Consider the following 22973-nt stretch of genomic DNA (forward strand, 5'->3'; position numbering starts at 1 on the left):
TGTTCTGTAAATTAAATGATGCAAATCCTCAAACAATCCATGTTAATTCCAGGTTGTGAGGCAACAAACACAAAAAATGCCAAGGGGGTGAGCACTTTTGCAAGGCACTAGTAAGTCCATCAGAAAATACTATCTCTCTTTAACATCAGTGACACCAGTTTTGTAACTGAATTTCTAATTCTACTTATTGTCCATGAAAAATTTAATAAACCAGAGAGTTGGGTAAACTGACCTTTTATCAACATCATAACTATTATCATAATAATGTTTATGTGATAGGCAGCTCTATAACAATTATTCTTTCTTTTTTATTTTCAACTCTTCTGTACTATATAAAAAAGATTTTTCATCTTCGGTTTCACCTGCAAGTGCTGATGCTGTAATCACTGCTTGGAAAAATCTGCATCATTTCCTTCTGCCTTCGTAAAGTTCCTCTTTTTTTGGTCTTTAAAAGAAGATGGCTCCATGTGGGTATCACAGTGCTCAGCAGCTCTGCATAAAGGAGAAGACACGAGCCCTAAAGATCAAAGACAACCCAGCATCATGAGCTCTATGAAGATCATGCTGTGTATGGCACTCATCGCTGCAGTGGCAGTAGTCAAGGCATCTGGTAAGTGACAACAGTAGAAAAGATAGTAAGCGTATAGGTATAAAGAAGGTAAAGGCATGTATGGTGACATGTGAACTGATTTCTGGGAGATTTCAATTTCAGCCTCTAATGTGCACTATGTAGACTAAAATAGGTCAATGAGAGGACTCTGTGGGCAAATCTACAATTTGAATCATTTTTATAAAAATTCTCAAATATATTTTGCAATAGTTAATGAGAGTAAAACACAATACAATGTTATAACTTTATTTATTGCACACTGTTTTCCCTATTTGTTTCTGCATCCAATGTTCTATTAATCCATTTTCCCATATTTTTGGCAACACCAAATAAATATAATCATGCAAGCCTTATGACCATTTTTATGATTGGCTGCTATAGAATACTCAGACCCTCTTGTGAATTTTTTTTATATTCAGATTTCCCACTATTTAATTTTAAAAGGCAACCTCACCATTAGTAAAATATACCCTCCAAATTCCAGATTTTCTCCAACTGGCATAACCACTACACAGCTAAAGGGATGTATCATGTTATGTAGTGGATTCTTCATTTAGAAGAACAAACAAATAGCTGGGGAATCTGGTTGTAAGAGAGTGACACCTCCTTTATGGGCTTGTTGTTCTACATTAAGGCACAAATGTGCTACAGGGAATTAATGCTCTTTGAGTTAGGGAAAGATTCTAGAAGCCAGATTTGTGATTTACCTTGTTGGCACCAACCCAAAAGCTGAATTAGTGCATCTGTTTTGGGAGTAATTAACCTATAAAAATTTTTTACGTTTGGTGGAAATATTCCCTTATGAAATATCAAATGATTTATATGTGTATATAAATAATGTGTGTGTATATGTATGTGTATATCATTTCACAAGATAGGTAATGCTCTACTCATGTTATTATTTGCAGACCCTGGCAAATTTAGCTCCTGCTGTACCAAGGTCTCCTCAGCCAAACCCAAAGTTCATTTAGTGGACTTCCTCCGACAGAAAGCAGATCCTCCTTGTGTTGAAGCAGTGATGTGAGTATTAAGATTAGAATAGCAGAGACTGGGGGACTCAAAATTATACATGAATGGAGATAATTGCACCCCGTGTAATAGCACTGGATCCTGGTGACAGGCTACAGAGGTCCTAAGTGCTGCATTGTGGGGAGGGCAAGTGCTCTGCTTCATGCTGTAGCCATACAGTATTTTTATCTGCAGGCTTTTCATAATTAACTGTTAACAAATATTTACATTGTTATGAGCAAAGTTAGTGATTCAATGCATAGCTGTGATTTATAACTTAATGTTAATAAAAACGTATGAAGTGTTCTCAAATACTATGTATTTCTTCCAGGTTTATCGGAGAAGATGGCTCAATTCGTTGCTCCAAACCTAACTTGCCCTGGGTTATTCAGAAGATGAAGGAGATCATGTAGGTTAAGACTATTTAAACTTCAGATTCAAATGATAAATTAAGTATTAAAAAAAAATATTGTATATGCAGATTGTCAAAGAGAGAGCTCACTAGGCCCTCTACCTTTAACTGGCCTGTTTGTAGGCCAATAACTGCTTTTCCAGGGCAAGAGCTAGCCATGCAGATACAGATGATTAGTAAATAATTTATGGTTAGAGGGCATCCAAACCTTCTGATCAAATGTGGACTCTTTGTAGCCTCCTGGCTTGCCTATATCTCCCTAACATGGCCATTACCATGAATGTCCAAATCTGTTCCACACCGAGCACCTGTAGCCTAGAAGAAAGTCATGTGGCCCAATATGCATGCTGACCAAAGTGTTGCCCAAATTCATATTATACACCAATTCCAAGACTTCTGTAGTGAGAGAAAATAAGGCTAATCTAAACTGTCTAACGCACTGTAATTATAAATATCTTTCAAACATGCCCTTTACAAACATGTCTTTCACAAACAGGTCTCACTGAGATGCATTATCTCATATTTATATTTTTTTCTTTGTTTGTTTCTTTTTTTTTTTTTTTTTTTTTTAGTCACAGTAAAGAAGCACTACGGAATGAAAGCAATGCCTAAAGATGACAATGACAGGAACACTGGACACTTCCATGGCTAATTAGCATTAACAAATCTAAGGAAAATCTCAATGACAAAAATTGTGTCACTAGTTAAACTATGTGGGGTTCGATTTATGGTTATTTAATTTTAATTCTAGTAATTTATTTGTGTAATGGTTTAAATTAATTAATGTGTGTAATAGTTTAAAACACACAAAGAAACTAGCATTTTACTTATTTATTAATTGTATACAGGTGTAGTTAGGGTTGTGATTTATAAATGTGTATTTCTGTATCATGTACTGTAAACAGTTATCATAGTCCTCACATATAAAAAATGTGTGTCACCCAGAGAAACTTCAGCGGCATTGAAATATGAAAATATAAATCCCTTTTTGAGGATTGTTTTTTTTTGTTTGTTTTTTTTTTTTTTTTTTATAAATGAGAGCATTGTACTTACATTTTTGTAATTTTTGCTTCTGGTAATAATGATTCCTGAGAAGTTTGCTCATCCATAATATTATTAAACCTGTTAATTTAGTAGTGAAATTCATTTAGTTTTGGTATATGGTGGAAAGAGTTTGGTAAGATATGAATTTCTTCCTGAACATGTCACTTGGCATGATGCTGCAAGTTAAAATAAACTTTTTGCACCATTGTAAAGCATAATGTGGTGTAATTTGCATCCACGCTTGGATTGTAATTTTAGGGTACTGTATACATTCTGTATGCAAATGTAATTCCTTGCTCAATTTTTTGAGTTTTTTTTTTTGTTTAATGAATGTATGTATTTTGTCATATCTATAAAGCACATCCCTTCTACACTGAAATAATATAAAATTTGATTATTTATTAATAATTTAATGGAAAGTAGAGAAAAAAAAAAAAATGAAGTTATGCTATTTCAGTTTTTTCATTCTATAAGATGAATTGTTACATACTGTACAGTAAAACAATGACTCAATAAAATATTTATTACTTACTTTGATTTCAGTTTAATTATTAGGTCATTTGAAATGTTTGAGTTACACCAGGGGTAGGCAACCCCCGGCACGCGTGCCAAAAGCGGCACATGAAGCCCCTTTTGCCGGCACTCGACTGCCCCCCCCATCAGCAGGGCAGCGCAGGAAAGTGTCGGTGAGACACTAATGCATTCCAATTTCAGAATTCCCCACACTGCACCTGCACTGAGGGGGAGGCACTGTGCCCCCACACATTGTAAAAGATGGGAAACGTTGTTTTGTTCTCTAGCTTTGCTGTAGCTGCGATCGCCAGGTTTTGATTTTGGGAAGAGATTGGGTGAAGTTCTGCTAGGGTGGCGGTTCCTGTTTCCAGGAAGAGGAGAACTGAAAATGGCCACTGCTAATGCCAATCACAGTCCTGCTAGCTCCGCCCACATCTGGAGGAAGATGTATTGCTTGGTTGCCACTAGCAATCTCAGAAAGAAGGGAATTGACTGTGATTGAGAAAACCATAATCAGGTGACAGGAATTACTGTTGAGCTTCTGGGAACTCTGATTAAATTATTCCTGAACTTTTGCATTACTACTGAACCCCTGCTGCACTCTGTGTCCTTTTAAGCCAGAGCCAGTATTCAGTGCAATGACAATTACACCCAACCGCCACACTTTTTCTCAGCTGTGGGGGCCCAACTTATGATCTTGCACACAGGCCCACTGCTTTCAGAAAATGACCCTGACCTGAGTTTATCATTGCGCATCCATTCCAGATGCTAGTATGTGACCTCACATACAAGCACGTGGGCTGGATGTGAGAGTTGGATCAGCAGGATGAGTATGCCAGGACAGGTAGAAGTGTCTCATCTCTGCTTCCTTTCACCACTCTGCATATCACACATATCATAGATGAGAAGAGGGTACAGCGGTGGAGCAGATGAGCAGGAGGGATTCAGTGGTGGGACAGAACAACAGAAGGGTACAGGAGTAGGGAAGATGTGCAGGGGGTGCAGGGTTAGAAGAGATGAGAAGGGGGTTCAGCAGTGATACAGAAGAGCAGGGGGGTACAGTGATGGGACTGGTGAGTGGGGGGTTACAGTGGTAGGACATATGAGCAGGGGGGGTTTAGTGTTGGGCCAGATGAGAAGGGGGTTCAGCAGTGGGACAGAAAAGTGGGGGAGTGGGGCAGATGTGAAAGGAGGTGCACTGGTCGGATAGATGAGCAGGGGGTTACAGTGGTGTGGAAGGTGCGCAGGGGAAACAGTGGTGGGGCAGAAGAGAACGGGGGTATAGAGGTGAAACAGATGTGCAGGCAGTACATTGTTGGGGCAGATGAGAAAGGGGGTTACAGTGGTTGGGCAGATGAGCAGATGGGTTCAGTGTTAGGACAGATGAGAAGGTGAATCAGTAGTGGGAGAGAAGAGTATGGGGATATGGCGGTGGTGCAGATGTGCAGGGAGGTACAGTGGTGGGGCAGATGAGAAAAGGGGTACACTGATGAAGCAGATGAACAGGGGTATTACAGTAGTGGGACAGAAGAGCAAGGGGGTACAGTGCTGGGACAGATATGCAGGATGGTACAGTGGTGAGGCACATATGCAGGGGGTTACAGTGGTGGGACAGATGAGCAGGGGGATACAGAGGTGGGGCAGATGTGCAGGAGGTACAGTGGTGGGAGAGATGAGAAGGGGGTTCCACGTTGGGACAGAAGAGCAGGGGGGTTCAGTGTTGGGACAGAAGAGCAGGGGGGTTCAGCGTTGGGGCAGATGTGGTGGGAGGGATAAGAAGCGGGTTCAGCGGTGAGACCGAAAAGCAGGAGGAGGTTCAGTCTTGGGCCAGATGAGAAGGAGGATACAGTGATGGGAAAGATGAGCAGGGGGTTAAGTGTTGGAGCAGATGAGAAAGGGGTTCAGCTGTGGGACAGAAAAGAAGATGGATACAACAGTGGGGCAGATGTGAAAGGTGGTGCATTAGTGGGACAGATGAGCAGGGGGTTACAGTGGTTTGGCAGAAGAGCAGGGGGTACAGAGTTGGGGCAAATCTACAGGGGGATACAGTGGCAGGGCAGAGGAGAAAGGAGGTACATTGGTGGGACAGATGAGCGGGGGTTACATTGGTGGGGCAGAGGAGCAAAGATGGGGCAGATGTGCAGAGGAGAAAAGAAGTACATCGGTGGGACACATGAGCAGGGGGTACAGTGGTGGGGCAGAAGAGAAAGGGGGTTACAGTAGTGGGGCAGATGGGTTCAGTGTTAGGACAGATGAGAAGGTGGCTCAGTGGTGAAACAGAAGAGCATGGGGGTATGGCGGTGGAGCAGATGGGCAGGGAGGTACAATGGTGAGGTAGATGAGAAAGGGGGTACATTGGTGGGGCAGATGAGCAGGGGGTTACAGTGGTGGGACAGAAGAGCAGGGAGGTACAGTGGCGGGGTATATGTGCAGGGGGTTACAGGGGTGGGGCAGAATAGCAGGGTGGTACAGTGGTGTGGCAGATGTGCAGGGGGGTACAATCGTGGGGCAGATGTGCAGGGGGGATAGTGGTGGGGCAGATGTGCAGGGGGGTATAGTGGTGGGGCAGATGTGCAGGGGGGTACAGTGGTGGGACAGAAGAGAAGGGAGTACAGTGGTGGGACAGATGTGCCGGGGGGGTACAGTGGTGGGGAAAGATGCGCAGGGGGTACAGTGGTGGAGCAGATGTGCAGGGGGGACAGTGATCTGAGGTTTGAAGGTGCATCAATTGAGGCTGATATGAGGACTGGAGTTGCAGGAATTGGGGCAGGAGGAAGTAGTTTACTTAGCAAAGTAGCATTTACTTTATACATTTTTTTTTCGTGATTGAGAGTGTGAAGCTGAAATGTTGTTGTTATAAAATCGGCACGCTCAATTTCTTTGAAAAAAAAATTCGGCACACTGTGCTCAAAAGGTTGTCTACCCCTGAGTTACACTGTTGATTGGTATAACACAAACGTTTTTGGGAAGCTACAAATTTGTTAAAGCTACAGCCTCTAGGACCTGTGTAAGAAAAAAATTAGATTTGTGTCCTAAATAGAGATGTAACATTTCCAGAAATGTGAAGCCATGAGAAAAAAATGTTTTTCCCTGTTTTGTTTTTCTCAATAAAATAAATAAATTTGTGGGAAAATTGAAAAAAAAAAAATAGTGTGGGGTAGTTCTACAAATTGAAAGTCATTCTGTTACACTGGAAAGGTGAAATGCAGTGTATATAAAAGTATTATGCTTGAAATATTCAGTAAATAAACTAAACTTGCTTTTTACAAAAAAATTTTTTATATATATTACGTACTGTATAAGTTAGGCCCCTTTCATACGATTGGCCCGATCGGATCTGCCTGTCCATTTTTCAGGTGGGTTGCCACCCATTGAGGCAAAAAGGAAGTTCTGGACAGCCGCACTCTGGAATATAGCCTTTATTTGTAAAAAGACCAACAGATACAAGCCACAACAAAAAAATGGGACAAATGAGCTGACGCTTTTCACACTTAACAGTGCTTAATCATAGCTTAATCATGAACCACCCATTGACTTCTATGGGCAGGCAGATGTCAGCAGCTATATGTCCACTAACACTCGCCTGCCATGCGATCTGACAAGATCCACTGAAAATAGATATGTTTGTCATCCATCCATCGGGTTGGATTAGATGGGATCGGATGAAAATGGGCAGGCTTTTTCATCCGATCTCCCCACAGTGAACAGCGGGGCTCTGACAGGTCTGTCTCAGCACAGTGAGCAGAGACGGACCTTGTCATCCGCCTGCTCAGCGACGATCAACAGAATGATCTCCCGCTAAGCAAGCGGAGTCCGTCCAGGGGATCCGCCCCGTGTGAAAGGGGCCTTAAGAACATTTCAACTATACATGAGAACAGGTACCACTCTCATTTCCTCCATAATAATTGATAAGCTTCCTGTCAATATGCATTGTCGGACATCAAGAATGCTCATCCAGAAGAATATATTGTGAGCTTGATCAATGTTCTCCTGATTTTCAGGTGCCATTTTATCTAAAAATTAAGGTATTGTGGTTTTTGGGAGGCCATGGTTTGTAACACTTCCTTATGCGAAGATGCTGCTGGTGAAAAAACACTTTGTGATGATCCAGAAGCAACAGAATGTTTCTGGAATGAGAACTTTGGAGGGAAAAGCTACTTGCACTTTCATTCTGGTCCTCATTATGTCATTACGTAAAGTATTTGTTAATGTCTTTAGGGCACCTCTGGCATGCCAGGATAGGTTTTGTTATCCTTGTAGCATTTGGAAAAAAATATTTCTTCTCATAATATTTGCAAATTGCAGCTTTGCTCTCTGTTGGTTTCACCATTTTAAGAGGAGAGAAAGAGAAACCAGTTTACTGACCACACTATAGGTAAGCATTTTGCTGTGATAGTGGAGAACGTTAAATGGAATCATTAAAAGGTTAAAAAAGATTAACTAATTTGTCAATGTTTAGGCTGTGGTTGAGTGGTTGTGAGTGCGAAAACAGCAGTGATTCCCGCACCTATAACCACCTGCAATAGTGTGAACCTGGCTTAGGACTTTTCATATATTTATATTATTTATATATTTTTCTTTTTTTTCCAGCCCTTCCCATCTCTAGTTCTAACATCTTACGGGAAAATTGTATTCAATAAACCAAAACAAGGAGAAACGCAATACATACAATTTGCAACTCGTAACTGGTAGCTTGTGTTGTTCTGACTTTAGTCATTTTAAAGTGTCACTAAACCACATCATAACAAAAAACTATCAACGAATGATATATTACATGCTGATCATACTTGTCACTATGAGATTAATTTTCTGTATTTTGCAAAAAAAATGGTTGATCCTGCTGCTCTCTATTTCTCTCCCCAATTCAGCTAGGGATTTTGCAGCAGTGGGAGCGACTCTGCACATGCTCAGTTTTTAGTGAGTTTCTATGCTGGCATTTGCTCCTTATTACATCTAAGAAGCTCATGTGACTATAAAGCCACACATGTGGGTACATACACAGTGGTAAATGACAGCCCACTCCTTCCCTCCTCCTCCATGCCCACTAACCAGCTAAACACAATGGGGGTGGGATATTGCATGTATATTAATAGAGGCTTCACCTTCCCCTTATTCTAAGACACAGACTGGATGGGCATGACACAGCCTGTGACATGCAGAAATCTGCCCACACCTTGCTATTGCCAAAAAATAATCACTGCCGTCTGATGCATTGCGTCACATGAGGGCTGATGAAGTCATGGGTCATGTGACGCAACACATCAGAATGGTAGCAGGCGACATCACTTCCTGTCCAGACCAGAAGTTGGCCATATTGGTACTCCTTGTGCTGTTTCATTAAGTCTGATGTTACATACACCCATGCTCTCTCTATCTCCCCTCTCTCTCTTTCCCCCTTCTCACTTCCCCCTCTCTCTCTCCCCTCTATCTCTCCCCCCTCTCTCTATCTCCCCTCTCTCTTCCCCCTCTCTCTATCTCCCCTCTCTCTTCCCCCTCTCTCTCTTCCCACCCTCTCTCTCTCTCTCCCCCTCTCTCTCTTTCCTCTCTCTCTCTTTCCTCTCTCTCTTTCCTCTCTCTCTCTCTCTCTCTCTCTCTCTCTCTCTCTCTCTCCCTCTCTCTCTTCCCCCCTCTCTTTTCCCCCTCTATCTCTCCCCCCTCTCTCTCTCCTCCCTCTCTCTCCCCCTCCCCCTCTCTCTTCTCCCCCCCTCTCTCTCTCTTCCCCCTCTCTCTCTCCCCATCTCTCTCTCTCCCCCCTCTCTCTCTCTTCCCCCTCTCTCTGCCCCCTTTATTCTCTCCTCCCCTTTCTCTCCCTCTTCATCCTCACCCCTCTCTGTCCCCCCTTTCTCCTCTCTGTCCCCCCTTTATCCTCTCTGCCCCCCTTTATCCTCTCTGTTCCCCCTCTCTCTCCGCTGCCCCTCTTCCTCCCCTGCTCCTCTCTCCTCCCCCTTCTCCTCTACCCTCCCTCTCAGCCTCTATCTTCTCTCCTCCCCCTTTCTCTCCCATCTCCCCCTCTCTTCTCTCTCTCTCTCTCCCCCCTCTCTTTCCTTTCTCTCCACTCCTCCCTCTCTTTGTCTTATGCTCCCCTTTTCTCTCTCTGTCTGCCTCTGTCTTTCTATCTCTGTCTCCCTCTCGGTCTCTGTCTCTCTCTCTGTTTCTCTCTGTCTCTCTCTGTCTCTCTGTCTCTCTGTGTCTCTCTCTGTCTGTCTCTGTCTCTCTCTCTCTGTCTCCCTCTCTCTGTCTCTCTCTCTGTCTCTCTCTCTCTCTGTCTCTCTCTTTCCTGGGCCAAAAGTTGCCAGTCGGCCCCCGGCTTTCATTTTTTTTTACACTACTTTGCCTTTTCCTGACACTGCAGTACAGAGAAATGCAGCAGGTGCTTTTCTGTATTCAAGTTCACTGACCATTGGTAATGCATTGGCTCCACAACAGGTATGGGGCATAGGTTTAGACAATGTGAAATTTAGGCATAACATAGAGCTATCTAGTAAGTGACATCCACTATACAGGGAGCTTGTGTTGCAGTACATATCCTGGTGTGATATGATCCAATGACATACTGGAATCCTTGAGGACTGGCCACGGGTGAATTGCCATCAGTTCATTGTACACTGTACAATGCAATGTATTCATTTTTATTGCTTGAATTATTTTTATTATTATGAGTGGAGCCTCAAGTCTAAGTTTTGCCTAAGGCCTCACAAAGCCTAGAGCCACCTCTGTTCCCCGCATGACCTGTGTCTTCAGCAGCTCATCAGGGTCCCCCTCTCCTGCTCCATGCAGCGCCGCTCAGTCCAGTGTCTGTTCTCCCCAGCCAGAGCTCTGCCCCCTGAGTCCAGCTCACACTGCACTGCATGCTTCTCCCAGGCAAACAATCTTTAAGCACACAGATGCCGTGCAGCCCTATGAGAGCCGGCTCCCTGAAGGATACCGCAAGCTTGTCTGCCAGCCCCCCCCCCCCCGCCCTCCACCCCATCATACACAGATGATGACAGATCTTTCTGGGTGATATGCTGATCGCCCATCCAGCACGCGGGAGGGAGATCAGGCCACCATGGATGAGTACCCAGCCTGCAATTTGGTCATGGTAAGTGAGATGACCCCACACACCATCACATACCCCCCTCCATCTCCCCTGGGGACAGAGATCCCTTCTCACGTGGGGACAGAGACCCCATCTCCCCTGTGGGCAGAGACACCATCTCCCCTGGGGACAGAGACCACATCTCCCTAAGGACTAGGACCCCATCTCCCCTGGGGACAAGGACCCCATCTCCCCTAAGGACAGGGACCCCATCTCCCCTGGGGACAGGGTCCCCTTCTCACCTGGGGACAGGGACCTCTTCTCACCTGGGGACAGGGACCCCTTTGCACCTGGGGACAGGGAGGCCTTCTCACCTGGGGACAGGGACTCCATCGCCCCTGAGGACAGGGACCTCTTCTCATCTGAGGGCAGGGACCCCTTCTCACCTGGGGACAGGGTACTCTTCTCACCTGGGGACAGGGACCCCATCCCTCAAGGGGACAGGGACCCCATCTCCCACAGGGACAGGGCCCATTTCTCCCCAGAGGATAGGGACCCCATTTCCCTTGAGGACAGGGACCCCTTCTCACCTGGGGACGGGGACCCATCCTGCCTAGGGACAGGAACCCCATCTCTCAAGGGGACAGGGAGCCCATCTCCCACAGGGACAGGGCCCATTTCTCCCCAGAGGATAGGGACCCCATTTCCCTTGAGGACAGGGACCCCTTCTCACCTGGGGACGGGGACCCATCCTGCCTAGGGACAGGAACCCCATCTCCCCTAGCAATGGGGACTCCATCTTACCTAGGGACCCCATCTTCTCTGGGGACCTGCATCCCACCTCCTCTAAGAACAGGAACCCCATCTACAGACCATGTTGGATGGCTGGCAGGCAGGGCTGGTGTCAGCCACCTTGGTGCTAGGATGGAGGAGGGGCAGAACACACAGAGGAAATAGGAATTCCAAGCCATTTGGGGGGTTTACCAGCAGGGGTCACCGGACACAAGAGAGGTACAGCAGTACCAGTGTGGGGAGGTTGGAGGACAGAAATGGGTCAAGCAGTACCAGTGTGCAGTGACCGGAGGATGGGGGGGTACAGCAGTACAAGTGTGGGGTCAATGGAGATGGGGATGGGTACAGCAGTACCAGCGTGGGGGTCACTAGAGATGGGGGTGGGTACAGCAGTACCAGCAAGGTATGCTGGAAAAAGCACAAAGGGCTGGCCCTGTGTGCTCTTTCCCGGACCCCCTCGTTGGCTCTGCCAGGTTCCCCCATCTCCTCTCCTGCTGGTTGCTGCTGAGAATCTTGTCAGGACGGAGACTGTGAAATGGGCTGGTAACTGTGTGATCTGTACCGATCATTGACTCTGTCCATTCATAACTGGGGCATATACTAAACTGCGTTTACTGTGCTGTACAGAGCTATTCATGTCCATTCATTCTATGTAGCTGAGGCTGTAGAGAAGGAGATTGGAGCCTGTGTCCTCAGTCTTCATCTTTGTCTCAAAGGTGGGACATCATAGGTCTGTTTGGACCTCTGATTTCTCACCAAAGTCCCACAACGGGCTCCTAATAAATTGTAAAAAATAATAAAACAAAACTACTGACGGCAGAACTACAGGGCTCACAAAGGTCGTACCTGTGACCAGGCCCTGGAGTTCCACCACCAGACTCGGAGGAAAGGTCCCTGGCTGGGGTTCAGGGGGGCCCTTCATGGTTTCTTGCACCAGGGCCCTGAAGGTTCTAGTTACACCACTGTATCATGGGTAGGGAGACTGGCAGCTTTCAAGATGACCAACTTCCCCAAAAACCATACATATTTCGGGTACTACCCGTTCACATACCAAATAAACACCTCAAACCCTGTCGAGTCTCCTATGAACCTTTCTATGGGACAACAAGAGGGAAAGATGTCAACAAGCTAACTTGATAAAACACAAATCAGTCGGCGGAGCAGGGGTGGTAGACATCCATGACTATTTTTGGGCGGTCCATATGGATCAACTTAAATTTTGGTTCAGAGAAAAGGACATTTCACTTTGGACAGAAATAGCCTTCAATAACATGCATAATATCACCTCCCAATCCAAAATTGTCACTCCCCAATATTGGCATAGATCTTTACCCAAATTCGGATAGAATTGTGGTTACACATATATTGCTTGCAGCCCGTTCAACCATTCTCAGAAAATGGAAATCTGATATCTCTCCCAACCTTTGGGACCTCTTTAGTACAACAAAATTACACCTATGAACACATACTAGCCATCAACTCCCTCAATAGTGCAAAATTAAAGCGGTTCTCCACCCTAAAGGGGAAGTTCCGCTAATCTGATCCCCCCCCCTCCGGTGCCACAATCGGCACCTTTCAGAGGGGAGGGGGGTGCAGTTACCTGGATAATCCAGGTATCTGCACCCACATTCGGGGGCAGACTGCCGCAGATGCCCCCCCCCCCCGTTGTGTTCTTGGAAACACACAGTTCCCAGGACACAGCGGGGACCAGAAGAGACGCGCAGCGCGACTCGCGCATGCGCAGTAGGGAACCGGGCAGTGAAGCCGCAACGCTTCACTTCCCGATTCCCTGACAGAGGATGGCGGCGGGGGCAGCAGAGAGGCGAGCGATCGCTCGTCATCTGCCGCCGACATCACTGGTTCCTGGGACAGGTAAGTGTCCATTTATTAAAAGTCAGCAGCTGCAATATTAGTAGCTGCTGGCTTTTAATATTTTTTTTTTAGGTGCAGAACCGCTTTAAATAAACAATGGGAAACATGGACGTGTAGGTATATGAACCAACCGTCGCATAGCTAGGCCAACTAACCCGTTAAAACTCACTTCAATACCAGGTCTTCCCGGTATTAAACCATGGTCATTTATACAATTTAAAGTGCTATTGACAAACTCTGCACTGTATGCTCATAATTCCAGTATTTACTACTGGCAGTCCACTGTGTACCAATAAGTAAAGATTGTACCAATACCCAACAGTTGCACTGAGAACTTACAATCTGTACTAATTTCTAAACATATGTCCCATACCACCACCAAAAAGCTTACACCATTACCTATTCTACATGAATGCCTAAATGTTTGTACCCCTTGTGTACCATATCTTTATATCCCTTTATACCTTTGTATTTTCTTGTATACAGTTTTGTATACTTTTTTCTTTTGTGTATTATTTCCAATATACCAATAAAAAACTATTGATCCAAAAAAAAAAATCTCCAAAGGTTACCAATTTTAAGTTACAGAGAAGGTCTTATTTGTCTCACTCTAACGATCACGGCGATACCTCACATGTGTGAACAATGTTCGCGACTTACGTATGCGTTCGCTTTTATGCGCGAGCTCGGCGGGGCGCTTTCAAATTTTTTTTCTTATTTATTTTACTTTTTATTCATTTTTTTACACTGTCCTTCTAAAAAAAAAAAAAATGTGGGGTCACATTTATTCCTATTATGTAGACATCCCTTGTAATAGTTTTTCATTACAGAATCTCTTAAATGTGAGATCTGGGGTCAAAAAGACCCCAGATCTCCCATTTACACTTAAATACAATAAAAAAAACTAAAAAAAAAATCTTTAAAAAATAAATAAATACATTTGACGTTTGACGAAGTGACGTTTGACAGTGCTTCTGTCATCCAATGTTATGGTGCCGATTGGGGGAAATCTTTCCCTCACTCAGCTCCAGACCTGTCAGGGGAGAGGACGCGATCGTCTCCGCCACTACTGACGGCTCTGGTAAGTGGCGAAGACAACAAGAGAGAGGCGGGAGGTTGGGGTCCACTCTCCCACCCTTGATAAAAGTGATCTCATAGCAAATCTGCTGCTGAGACCACTTTTATCAGAAGAAGGACCACCCGCCGTTTAAGAATATACCGGGGTAATGGCATAACCCTGGTATTCTACATCAAAGTACCGACGTACAATGGCAGCGGGCAGTCTGTAAGTGGTTAGCCCTTTCCTACTGCTGTGTATATGTATATATAGGGATGCATATACGTGGCCTCTCTGTGTTAAAGCCCACCCACCGAAGTGCCGTATATGTGCACCACGTCGGCAGGAAGAAGTTGAAAAAATGTTTACATGTTATTATAAATACATTTATTTTCATCTTTGCTCACTGTGGTTCTTTCCAGGAAAGAATGATACCTAGAACCGAGTGATCATTTGTCTGCAGGATGCTGAGGCACATGACATTGCTTCCTCTAAATTGCAACAGTCAGTAGCTGCATGGTTTATTTGTATTTCTGGACCACTCTGAGATGCATTAGTATATGGTTAACAGCTATACAACTATGTTGCTCATATTTTCTAAATATGAGAAAACAATTACAATATTCTTTAATGGCATTTAAAAAAAAATCAATATATGGTGCCTTAAAAAGTTATTCATGCCCCTTGAAATGTTCCACATTTTGTCATGTTACAACCAAAAATGTAAATATATTTTATTGGGATTTTATGTGATAGACCAACACAAAGTGGCACATAATTGTAAAGTGGAAGGAAAATGATAAATGGTTTTCAACATTTTTTACAAATAAATATGTGAAAACTGTGGTGTGCATTTGTATTCAGCCCAGAGTCAATACTTTGAAGAACCACCTTTCGCTGCATTTACAGGTGCAAGTTTTTTTGGGGATGTCTCTACCAGCTTTGCACATCTAGAGAGTGACATTTTTGCCCATTCTTCTCTTCAAAATAGCTCAAGCTCTGTCAGATTGGATGGAGGGCATCTGTGAACAGCAATTTTCAAGTCTTGCCATAGATTCTCAATTGGATTTAAGGCTAGACTTTGACTGGGCCACTCTAAGCCCCGTACACACGGTCGGACATTCCGGCAACCAAATCCATCAGATAAATTCTGACGGATTTAGTCTGGAAGTGGTCCAGAAGTGGTGTTGCATACACATGGTCGGACTCAGTTGTCGGAATTTCCAGTTGCCAAGAACGCGGTGACGTAAGCCGCGTACGACGCCACTAGAAAAGGGAAGTTCAGCACCACGTCCGGCACCCTTTGGGCTCCTTCTGCTGATCTCGCGTTTATCGCGTGTTAGTAGAAGTTTGGTGAGAGACGATTCACGCTTTTCAGATTTGTGCTTCAGTTCGTTACTGCTCTTCAGTTTGTGCTTGCGGGTGCGTATCTGATTATCAGTGCGTGTAGTCAGTAAGCATTTGTTGCTCATTGTGGACTGTATCTTGGTATAGTACGCTTTGATTCTCATTGCTGATTGTCTGCTCGTTTCTGGTTTTCAGGTTTGTTCTTTCAGGCATTGCTGTTTATCGGTGCTTTCTGTTGTCCATTCTGACCAGCCGACCATTTTCAAGCCATGTTTCGTGTACACACTCGTCGTAGAGTTTGTGCTCTGCAGGGGATTGGTGTTGGGCTTTTAGCTTTGACACAAGCCCAGTCCATGAACAGGGCAAGGAGGAGTTTGTGAACCAAGAATTGGTTGCGCCAGCATGACCAGTTCTCGCACATGCCTTTGCTTTGTGAGATCCGGGAGAATAATCCTGATGATTTCAGGAATTATCTCCGGATGACGGACCCCGTTTTTCACCGTCTGTTGGCTTTGCTGTCCCCTTATATCCGCAGGCAGGATACCTGCATGCGGCAAGCCATCACTCCGGAGCAGAGGCTCATCACCACGTTGCGCTACTTGGCGACAGGGAGAAGCCTTCAGGACCTGAATTTCTCCACAAGCATCTCCCCCCAGGCTCTGGGGATCATTATTCCAGAGACCTGTTCTGCCATCATTTAGGTTCTGCAGAAGGACTATATGAAGGTAAGTTTTCTCCTTTAACATCACATTCTATGTATTTAATGATTGCTAATGTATTGGATTTCTTTCCTCATTTCCTAATCCCTCCATGATTATAATATGCTCTAATTGATATGCTATGCCATTTTATCCTCATGCATGCTGGAAGCTTTTCAAGTTCCTCTTTTGTCCTTCATGTATATTTGCCTTCACTAACTTCCCCAGCATGCTCTTTTGGGCCCATAAACCTATAGTCTAGTCACTTAGCAATGTATTTTGTCAGCTCCATAGTATTGCTTTCCCCTAAACACCCCCTAAAATGTGTACAAATGTTATGTGTGTGCTTAAATTCATGCAGAGAGCCAGTTTTTTTTTTTTTTTTTGGTTAGGCCAACTCATTAGGAACCCCCCTCCCCCCAACTGCTAGGTCAGCTGATAGCAATCCTCTATCTGCTGATTTTGCCAAACCCAATACACACTATACCTACCTTTTTTCTGGTCAGATTTATGGACAAATTCACCAAAGCATGTAGTGCAAGGGCCTGCCTCAATACTTTCAAATGCTACCGTTTAAAGTTTTTTTTTCTCCTATTATTATCTATTATTATCTTGATAGGTTATAGCAGAATGTCAAAATGTGCTTCCATTTGTTCCTTTTTTTTGGTATTATGACACTTCTTACCTGTCCGGTGGGCTGCCAATAGTGTAAGTAAGGAGGGGCTGGCCAAAGTATCACACATTATTTCTGCATTCAGCTCTCAATGAAGTGGAGAGGGTTACCTGTCCAAAACATCCCCCCTCATTTTTTGCAATGGCCCATCAGATGGGGGGATGGGGGGTTATGAATCTGATAATTTCCCAAAATGTTATACTGATATTGTCCAAAAATGTTTGTGTTTAATCTGCTTGCAATGTTGATGTGCAAAATTACTATTTTTTTTTCACTCCACAGTTTCTTTCAACACCACAGAAATAGCAGACTGTGGCCTCCCACTTTGCCAGCCGTTGGGACTTTCCCAATTGTGGAGGAGCAATTTATGGGAAGCATGTCCGCATCGTCCCACCCCCCAACTCGGGGTCGTACTATTATAATTACAAGGCGTTTAATAGTATCGTGATGTTGGTGGTGGTGTCAGCGACCTATGACTTCCTTTATGTGGACGTGGGGCAAAATGGCCGAATGTCGGATGGTGGAGTGTTCGCACGGACGGAATTCTACTGGCGTCTCCAGAGTGGCAGTCTAGACTTGCCACCCCCAGAGGAGAATCTGGAAGGACTCCCATTCATTTCCGTCATGGATGAGGCGTTTGCTCTGGCAAACCATCTTTCCCGATGAGGACCCTCAGAAGAGAAGTGGAGAACACTTTTGGAATAAAGGCCAACCGGTTCCGCCTATTTTTGACGCCAATACACATGGCGGAATATAAACTAAATCACATTGTGCTTGCCTGCTGTGTTCTGCACAATTTTTTGAAAAAAACATTCAGCTAACTAACTATGTGGTCTCAGTTGGCCCAGATGCAGACTTGCCAGAAAATGACAACCTCACGGCCCTTGAAGCTGCTTGTCCTGGCTTACCCCCCCAAAGCGCCCGCGAGGTCAGAAACCGATAGATGGAGTACTTTGTGGGTAGGGGGGCCCATTGATATGCCAGACAATGTCTGAGAGGCATTATTTTAATACATTTTTCTTTGAAACTCCAATAATCTTTGCTTTCATTTACTGCTTGGCTTTGTTTTAGGTGTCTCATAGGTATTTTTGCTGTTTTTTTGGGCCTTTTTTAACAACAGTGCAAACCCAAGTTCTGAGCAAGATGAGATGACAGTCTCTTCTTCAGATAATCTTATTATGTTGTGGGTCTGCTACACACACACACCTTGTTTTTGTTGATAATGTATGTAGTGCATTACTAACAAAAATATTGCTAATTTTCAGCACCATGGCAGACATATGTGGGGTCATGAAAATGTTGTGATTGAGGAAATGTAAACATCACTGTGGGTGTTATTTACTAAAAGCACATCCACTATGCAATACAAGTGCACTGCAAAAGTGCACCTGAAACTGCACTTGGAGTGCAAAGTGGATTTGCCTTTAGTAAATAACACCCATTGCCACAGAAACCAACAACTTTACTACAAATACTGCTTTTGCGCATTGAAAAAGCAAGCCACACATTGTTGATAATTTCACTTTTTACTCAAAGTACATTCACATGTGCGTTTAGAAAAGAGTTTTACAACAAACCAACATATTTGGTGTGTAGAAAACATTATTTTGGGTAACATTTTTATAACTTGGCATTTTTGTGTACACAGGCATGTATCAAAGGATAACATACAGTACACAGGAACTTACAAAGTTCAACTTTGAAAAGTGAAGGCAATATCAGACATGAGTATGTACAAACTGTGCTGATATTGCCTTCATCAGATGGGGTGTCACCCCTGGAAAAGCCAAATTTGGAAGATGTACACACATTGAGAATCCAAAAGTGGCCAGTTTCCTCCTGATCCCATGCCTAATGTCAACATGTGCTATCTCCCATCATGGGTTATCAATGTACATGTTTTGGGGGTGCAACCCCTTCATCTCAGCCACTTTAGTAGCAAGGAAGGGGTTGCACAAACAAAACATGTACATTGATCCCCCATGATGGGAGATAGTACATGTTGACACACTGTGTGCATCTTCCAAATTTGGCTTTTTGAAAAATATAAAAGTTTTTCGGAAAAATAAAAAACTATGCTAGCCAGCTAGACTCTCCCCAAAACATCAATGATGTTCTTCATTTTCTGTTTAACATCATTTATGTTTTTCTGTATATTCTCTAAATCGTGATTGCACCCCATTATCTCCCCAATGAGGATCTGGGCACTTTCACTGGTAAAATGTGATTCTTCTTCCACATCACCTAAAAAAAAAAAACACACCATGTATTATAAATATGCAGACATACATTGATTAGCTAACCGGAAGCTGTGGTCTCTGACACTTACCTGTTGTGGTGACAATTTGGCCAACTTCAACAATCTCTCCTTCCTCCTCTGCTTCTGGTGTTGGTATTTCCCCTTCTTTGGGAGGTGTGGGGTCCCTGGTGTCCTCAGGCGTCCCGAGTCTTCTCTCCCCTATGAGAATGTAAAAAAGGAATACTTAGCATACAGAGGGCAGAAATAGAAATATGAAACATTGCTTGGAAGTGTCATACAATTGTGTTTTTTGGCAGCGTTCAAAGGTGAAAACATTATTTTTGACACTTTTGAAAGCTGAAATACTTAGCTGTAGTGTGAACAAACGCAGTGAAGTGCAATTTGGCAAAACATGGTTTTTGGAGTGGGCTAACGAACGATGTTTAGTATGAACGAATGAACCCATGAACATGAAAGTGGCCATTTTAAACTGTACAACATTAAATCAAAGCACATGGAGCAGTATGCAAGCAATAATAATAATATGAACACACGACAACTACTTACTTTTTTGAAGAACTCGCTTGATCCTTCTGTACTGATCATGCTCCCTCAGTTTCAGGTCTGGCCAGCGTTTTCTCAGTTGATCCTTGGATCGTCGTACCCCAAAATTCTTCTGAAGACTCTTCACAACTTTAGTCATGATCTTGGCCTTTCTGATATTTGGGTTTGGGTAAGGTCCATACTTCCCATCATAGTCGTTCCTCTTCAATATGTCCACCATCTCCAACATCTCAAAAGACATATTTGAGGCCTTAAATCTTCTCCTCCAGGATCGGGACATTTCAGGCTCCGGGCTTTCCTCGCCCTCCTCCTCGTTAGTGGAACTATTATTAGTGCACACCTGCTGTGTCTCCGTCATGTGCTCTCCACACTGCGCCAAAAGAGAAAGGGTGGGGAATAGTCTAGAAAGAACGTCAGGGGCGGGCGGAGTTTATGCATGCGCACTGTAGATAAAACGCAACACGTGTGTGTCGTACGTACGATCTGTGAACAAAGGGAGAAGCTGACACGCTGATCGTGCAAACAAAGGTACGATTTTTAACTTGGTACATCACTAGCCTATACTACTTCTAGATTGAGGCCTGCATTGGGACAGGATTTAGTCAAGTTTAGCCTGACATTAGGGTTTGTCTTGTGTTGTGTCTTGCAGAGATTATGGATGGGTTTAATGACCACAGTTTCCTCCCTCTGTTCATCGATATGTGCAGGGAGCTGCCCTGCCTGTGGCAATCTAAGCATCCACATTACAGTAACAAATTAAAGAGGCAGGCAACGATGGAGAAACTGGTTGAGTTTGTGAAGCCGGTGGTCCCCAGGGCAGATATCAACTATTTAAGAACAAAAATTGGTGGCCTCAGGAGTACATATCTGAGGGAGCGGAAGAAGGTGCTGAAGTCCATGCAAACTGGAGCTGCTGCAGATGACGTTTATGTCCCCAGGCTGTGGTATTATGACAGGATGCATTTTCTGTCAGACCAGGCTGAGGTCAGGGAATCCCTCTCTACCCTTCGTTCCACACGTCCTTCTATGCTACATTCCACACCTGCTGAGTCTTCCGACGCCCAACCTGGGCCTTCCACTCAGGAAGAGTATGGGGAGCCAAACTTGAACCAGGTATAGTATTGTTCTACATATTTTGGGAGTAAAAATGAATAATGCTAACTTGATTTTTTCTCTCTAATTGCTGATTTTAGAAAGTGTTTCACATATCAATAGACAGTAGTGACCAAAACGTTTGGGCCAAGAATGAAAAATGCTGGGCTCAGAATGATAGTCTTTTCTATTTGTTAATAATTTGCAACAGTCTTGAGCTGAAAATTGTGTGTGTGTGTTTGATGAACCAAAAACTAAAACTATGTCACTTTTTCATACACAGGAAGACCTCAGCCAAGAAGAGGAGGGTGTGGAATTCAGCAGCCAGGAGGTGGCTGTGGAAAGTGGCAGCCAGGAGGAGGCAGGGGTAAGCAGCAGCCAAGCGGTGGGCGGGCGGAGGAGCCTGACTGAATCACAGGTCCCTCCCCTCTGCCTTCCACGCAAAAGGGCCAGAAAGGGGGGGAATGTGGAGGAGTCGGCTCTGAAGCTCATTGGGGAGGCTTCAGCGGCCCTCAAAGCCACCCCCACATATCAAGAGGCCTTTGCGGCCTTGGCTGCCTGCAAACTCCAGCAAATGGAGGAGGGGCAACAGATATTGTGTGAGGAGCTAATCATCCACACCCTCAACAAGGGGCTGTTGGGCCAAATCACACAAGCAACACACTTGTGTGATTTGGCCCATGCCCCTCCTCCTTTTCCTCCTTCTGCTACACCTACAGCACCACGGCCACAGCCTGGAAGGAAGCATGGAAGGAAGACCAGAGTGTGATAACCTGGGTTAAGGCTGGTCTGACAGAAGATGCAGCCTCTTGTAGGACCACAGCCTGGGAACATAGATGTCATCTGCTGCTGTTCCGGGTTTCTTGGACTTTAGGACCAGACTGCTCTCCCTCAGACTTGTACTCCTCAGGCCACCAATTTTTGCATTTAAATAGTTGATGTGTGCCCTGGGGGCCAAAGGCTTCGCTAATCTCCCCAGTTTCTCCAGCGCTGCCTCCCTCTTTATTTGTTACTGACACCTAAATAAAGTTTTTTTTTGGTTGAAGAAATACTTGCCTATGTGTTTTACTTCAAAAAGGACAGTTTATTTGTGAGTACAGTTTATTTGTGAGTAGGCACGTACATTTCAAAAATACAAAGTCAAATGAATAACACCAACACCAAACAACCTCCGTAGATTAAAAAAGAAAACAATAAATTAAAAAGATAATAATGGTGTTGTGGTAAGTTGACACACAAAACACACCAAAAAAAAATGCAAAGATGAGCAAACTGTCAAAAAAGGAGATGTTGATTAAAAAAAAACCAACCACAAAATTATAAAAAACAAAAAAAACTCAAAAAAAAAGATTGGGGAGATGTGACGAATTAAAATATTGTATTGCTGAAATGAGTAAAAAGAATAAAGAAATAAGTTTGGGAGATGTGTGTGTGAATATGAGCAGCAAAACAACTTCATTCGTGTAGCATTGTAAAGACAAAGAGAATGCGCTGCATTAAAGAATTTTTAACATTGCAGCGTGATGAATGTGCTATATCGATTACGAGCGGTAGTTTTACCTGAGCGAGCGCTTCCGTCTCAGAATTTTATTGTGAGCATGCGTGGCACCTTGTCCGTCGGACTAGGCTACACACGATCGGAACTGACGTGATCGGATCATGTTGTCGGAAAATTTTATAGCCCAGCTCTAAAACTTTGTCCATCGGATATTCAGACGGAAAAAGTCTGATGGAGCCCACACACTGTCGGGTTATCCGACAACATGGTCCTATCGGACATTGTCCATCGGAATGTCAGACATGAATATGCTTTGATCTAAACTAGTGTTCCTCATTTCCAGTCCTCAAGGCACATCAACAGGTCATATTTTTAGGCTTTCCCTTATTTTGCATGTGATTTGCATGTGATTTGATCAGTTTCACTGCCCTATTAATTACCACAGTCGTTTCATCTGAGGGAAATCCTGAAAACATGACCACTTGAAAACTGGAATTGAGAAACACAGATCTAAACCATTCCATTATAGCTTTGGC

The 22973-nt window shown here is 44.1% G+C and overlaps 1 protein-coding gene across 1 annotated transcript; it reads left to right on the forward strand.

Moving 5' to 3' along the window:
• The first annotated feature begins 457 nt into the window (after nucleotides 1-457).
• On the forward strand, nucleotides 458-3605 carry LOC143988806 (uncharacterized). The gene is made up of 4 exons (XM_077488671.1): nucleotides 458-610; nucleotides 1519-1630; nucleotides 1950-2027; nucleotides 2603-3605. Exons 1-4 carry the CDS (start codon nucleotides 466-468, stop codon nucleotides 2640-2642), a joined length of 375 nt encoding a protein of 124 aa, XP_077344797.1. The 5' UTR covers nucleotides 458-465; the 3' UTR covers nucleotides 2643-3605.
• The last annotated feature ends 19368 nt before the right edge of the window (nucleotides 3606-22973 follow it).

This window comes from Lithobates pipiens, unplaced genomic scaffold, assembly GCF_037356315.1.
Source record: "Lithobates pipiens isolate NorthernLeopardFrog02 unplaced genomic scaffold, aLitPip1_a1.2 Scaffold_18, whole genome shotgun sequence".
Classification (NCBI taxonomy): domain Eukaryota; kingdom Metazoa; phylum Chordata; class Amphibia; order Anura; family Ranidae; genus Lithobates; species Lithobates pipiens.

Excerpts from the sequence above, each read along its gene's own strand:
- LOC143988806 (XM_077488671.1), top strand. The coding sequence starts at position 466 with ATGTGGGTATCACAGTGCTCAGCAGCTCTGCATAAAGGAGAAGACACG. Across the intron at positions 611-1,518 it reads GGCAGTAGTCAAGGCATCTG|ACCCTGGCAAATTTAGCTCC; the intron begins GTAAGTGACAAC and ends TATTATTTGCAG. Across the intron at positions 1,631-1,949 it reads CCTTGTGTTGAAGCAGTGAT|GTTTATCGGAGAAGATGGCT; the intron begins GTGAGTATTAAG and ends TATTTCTTCCAG.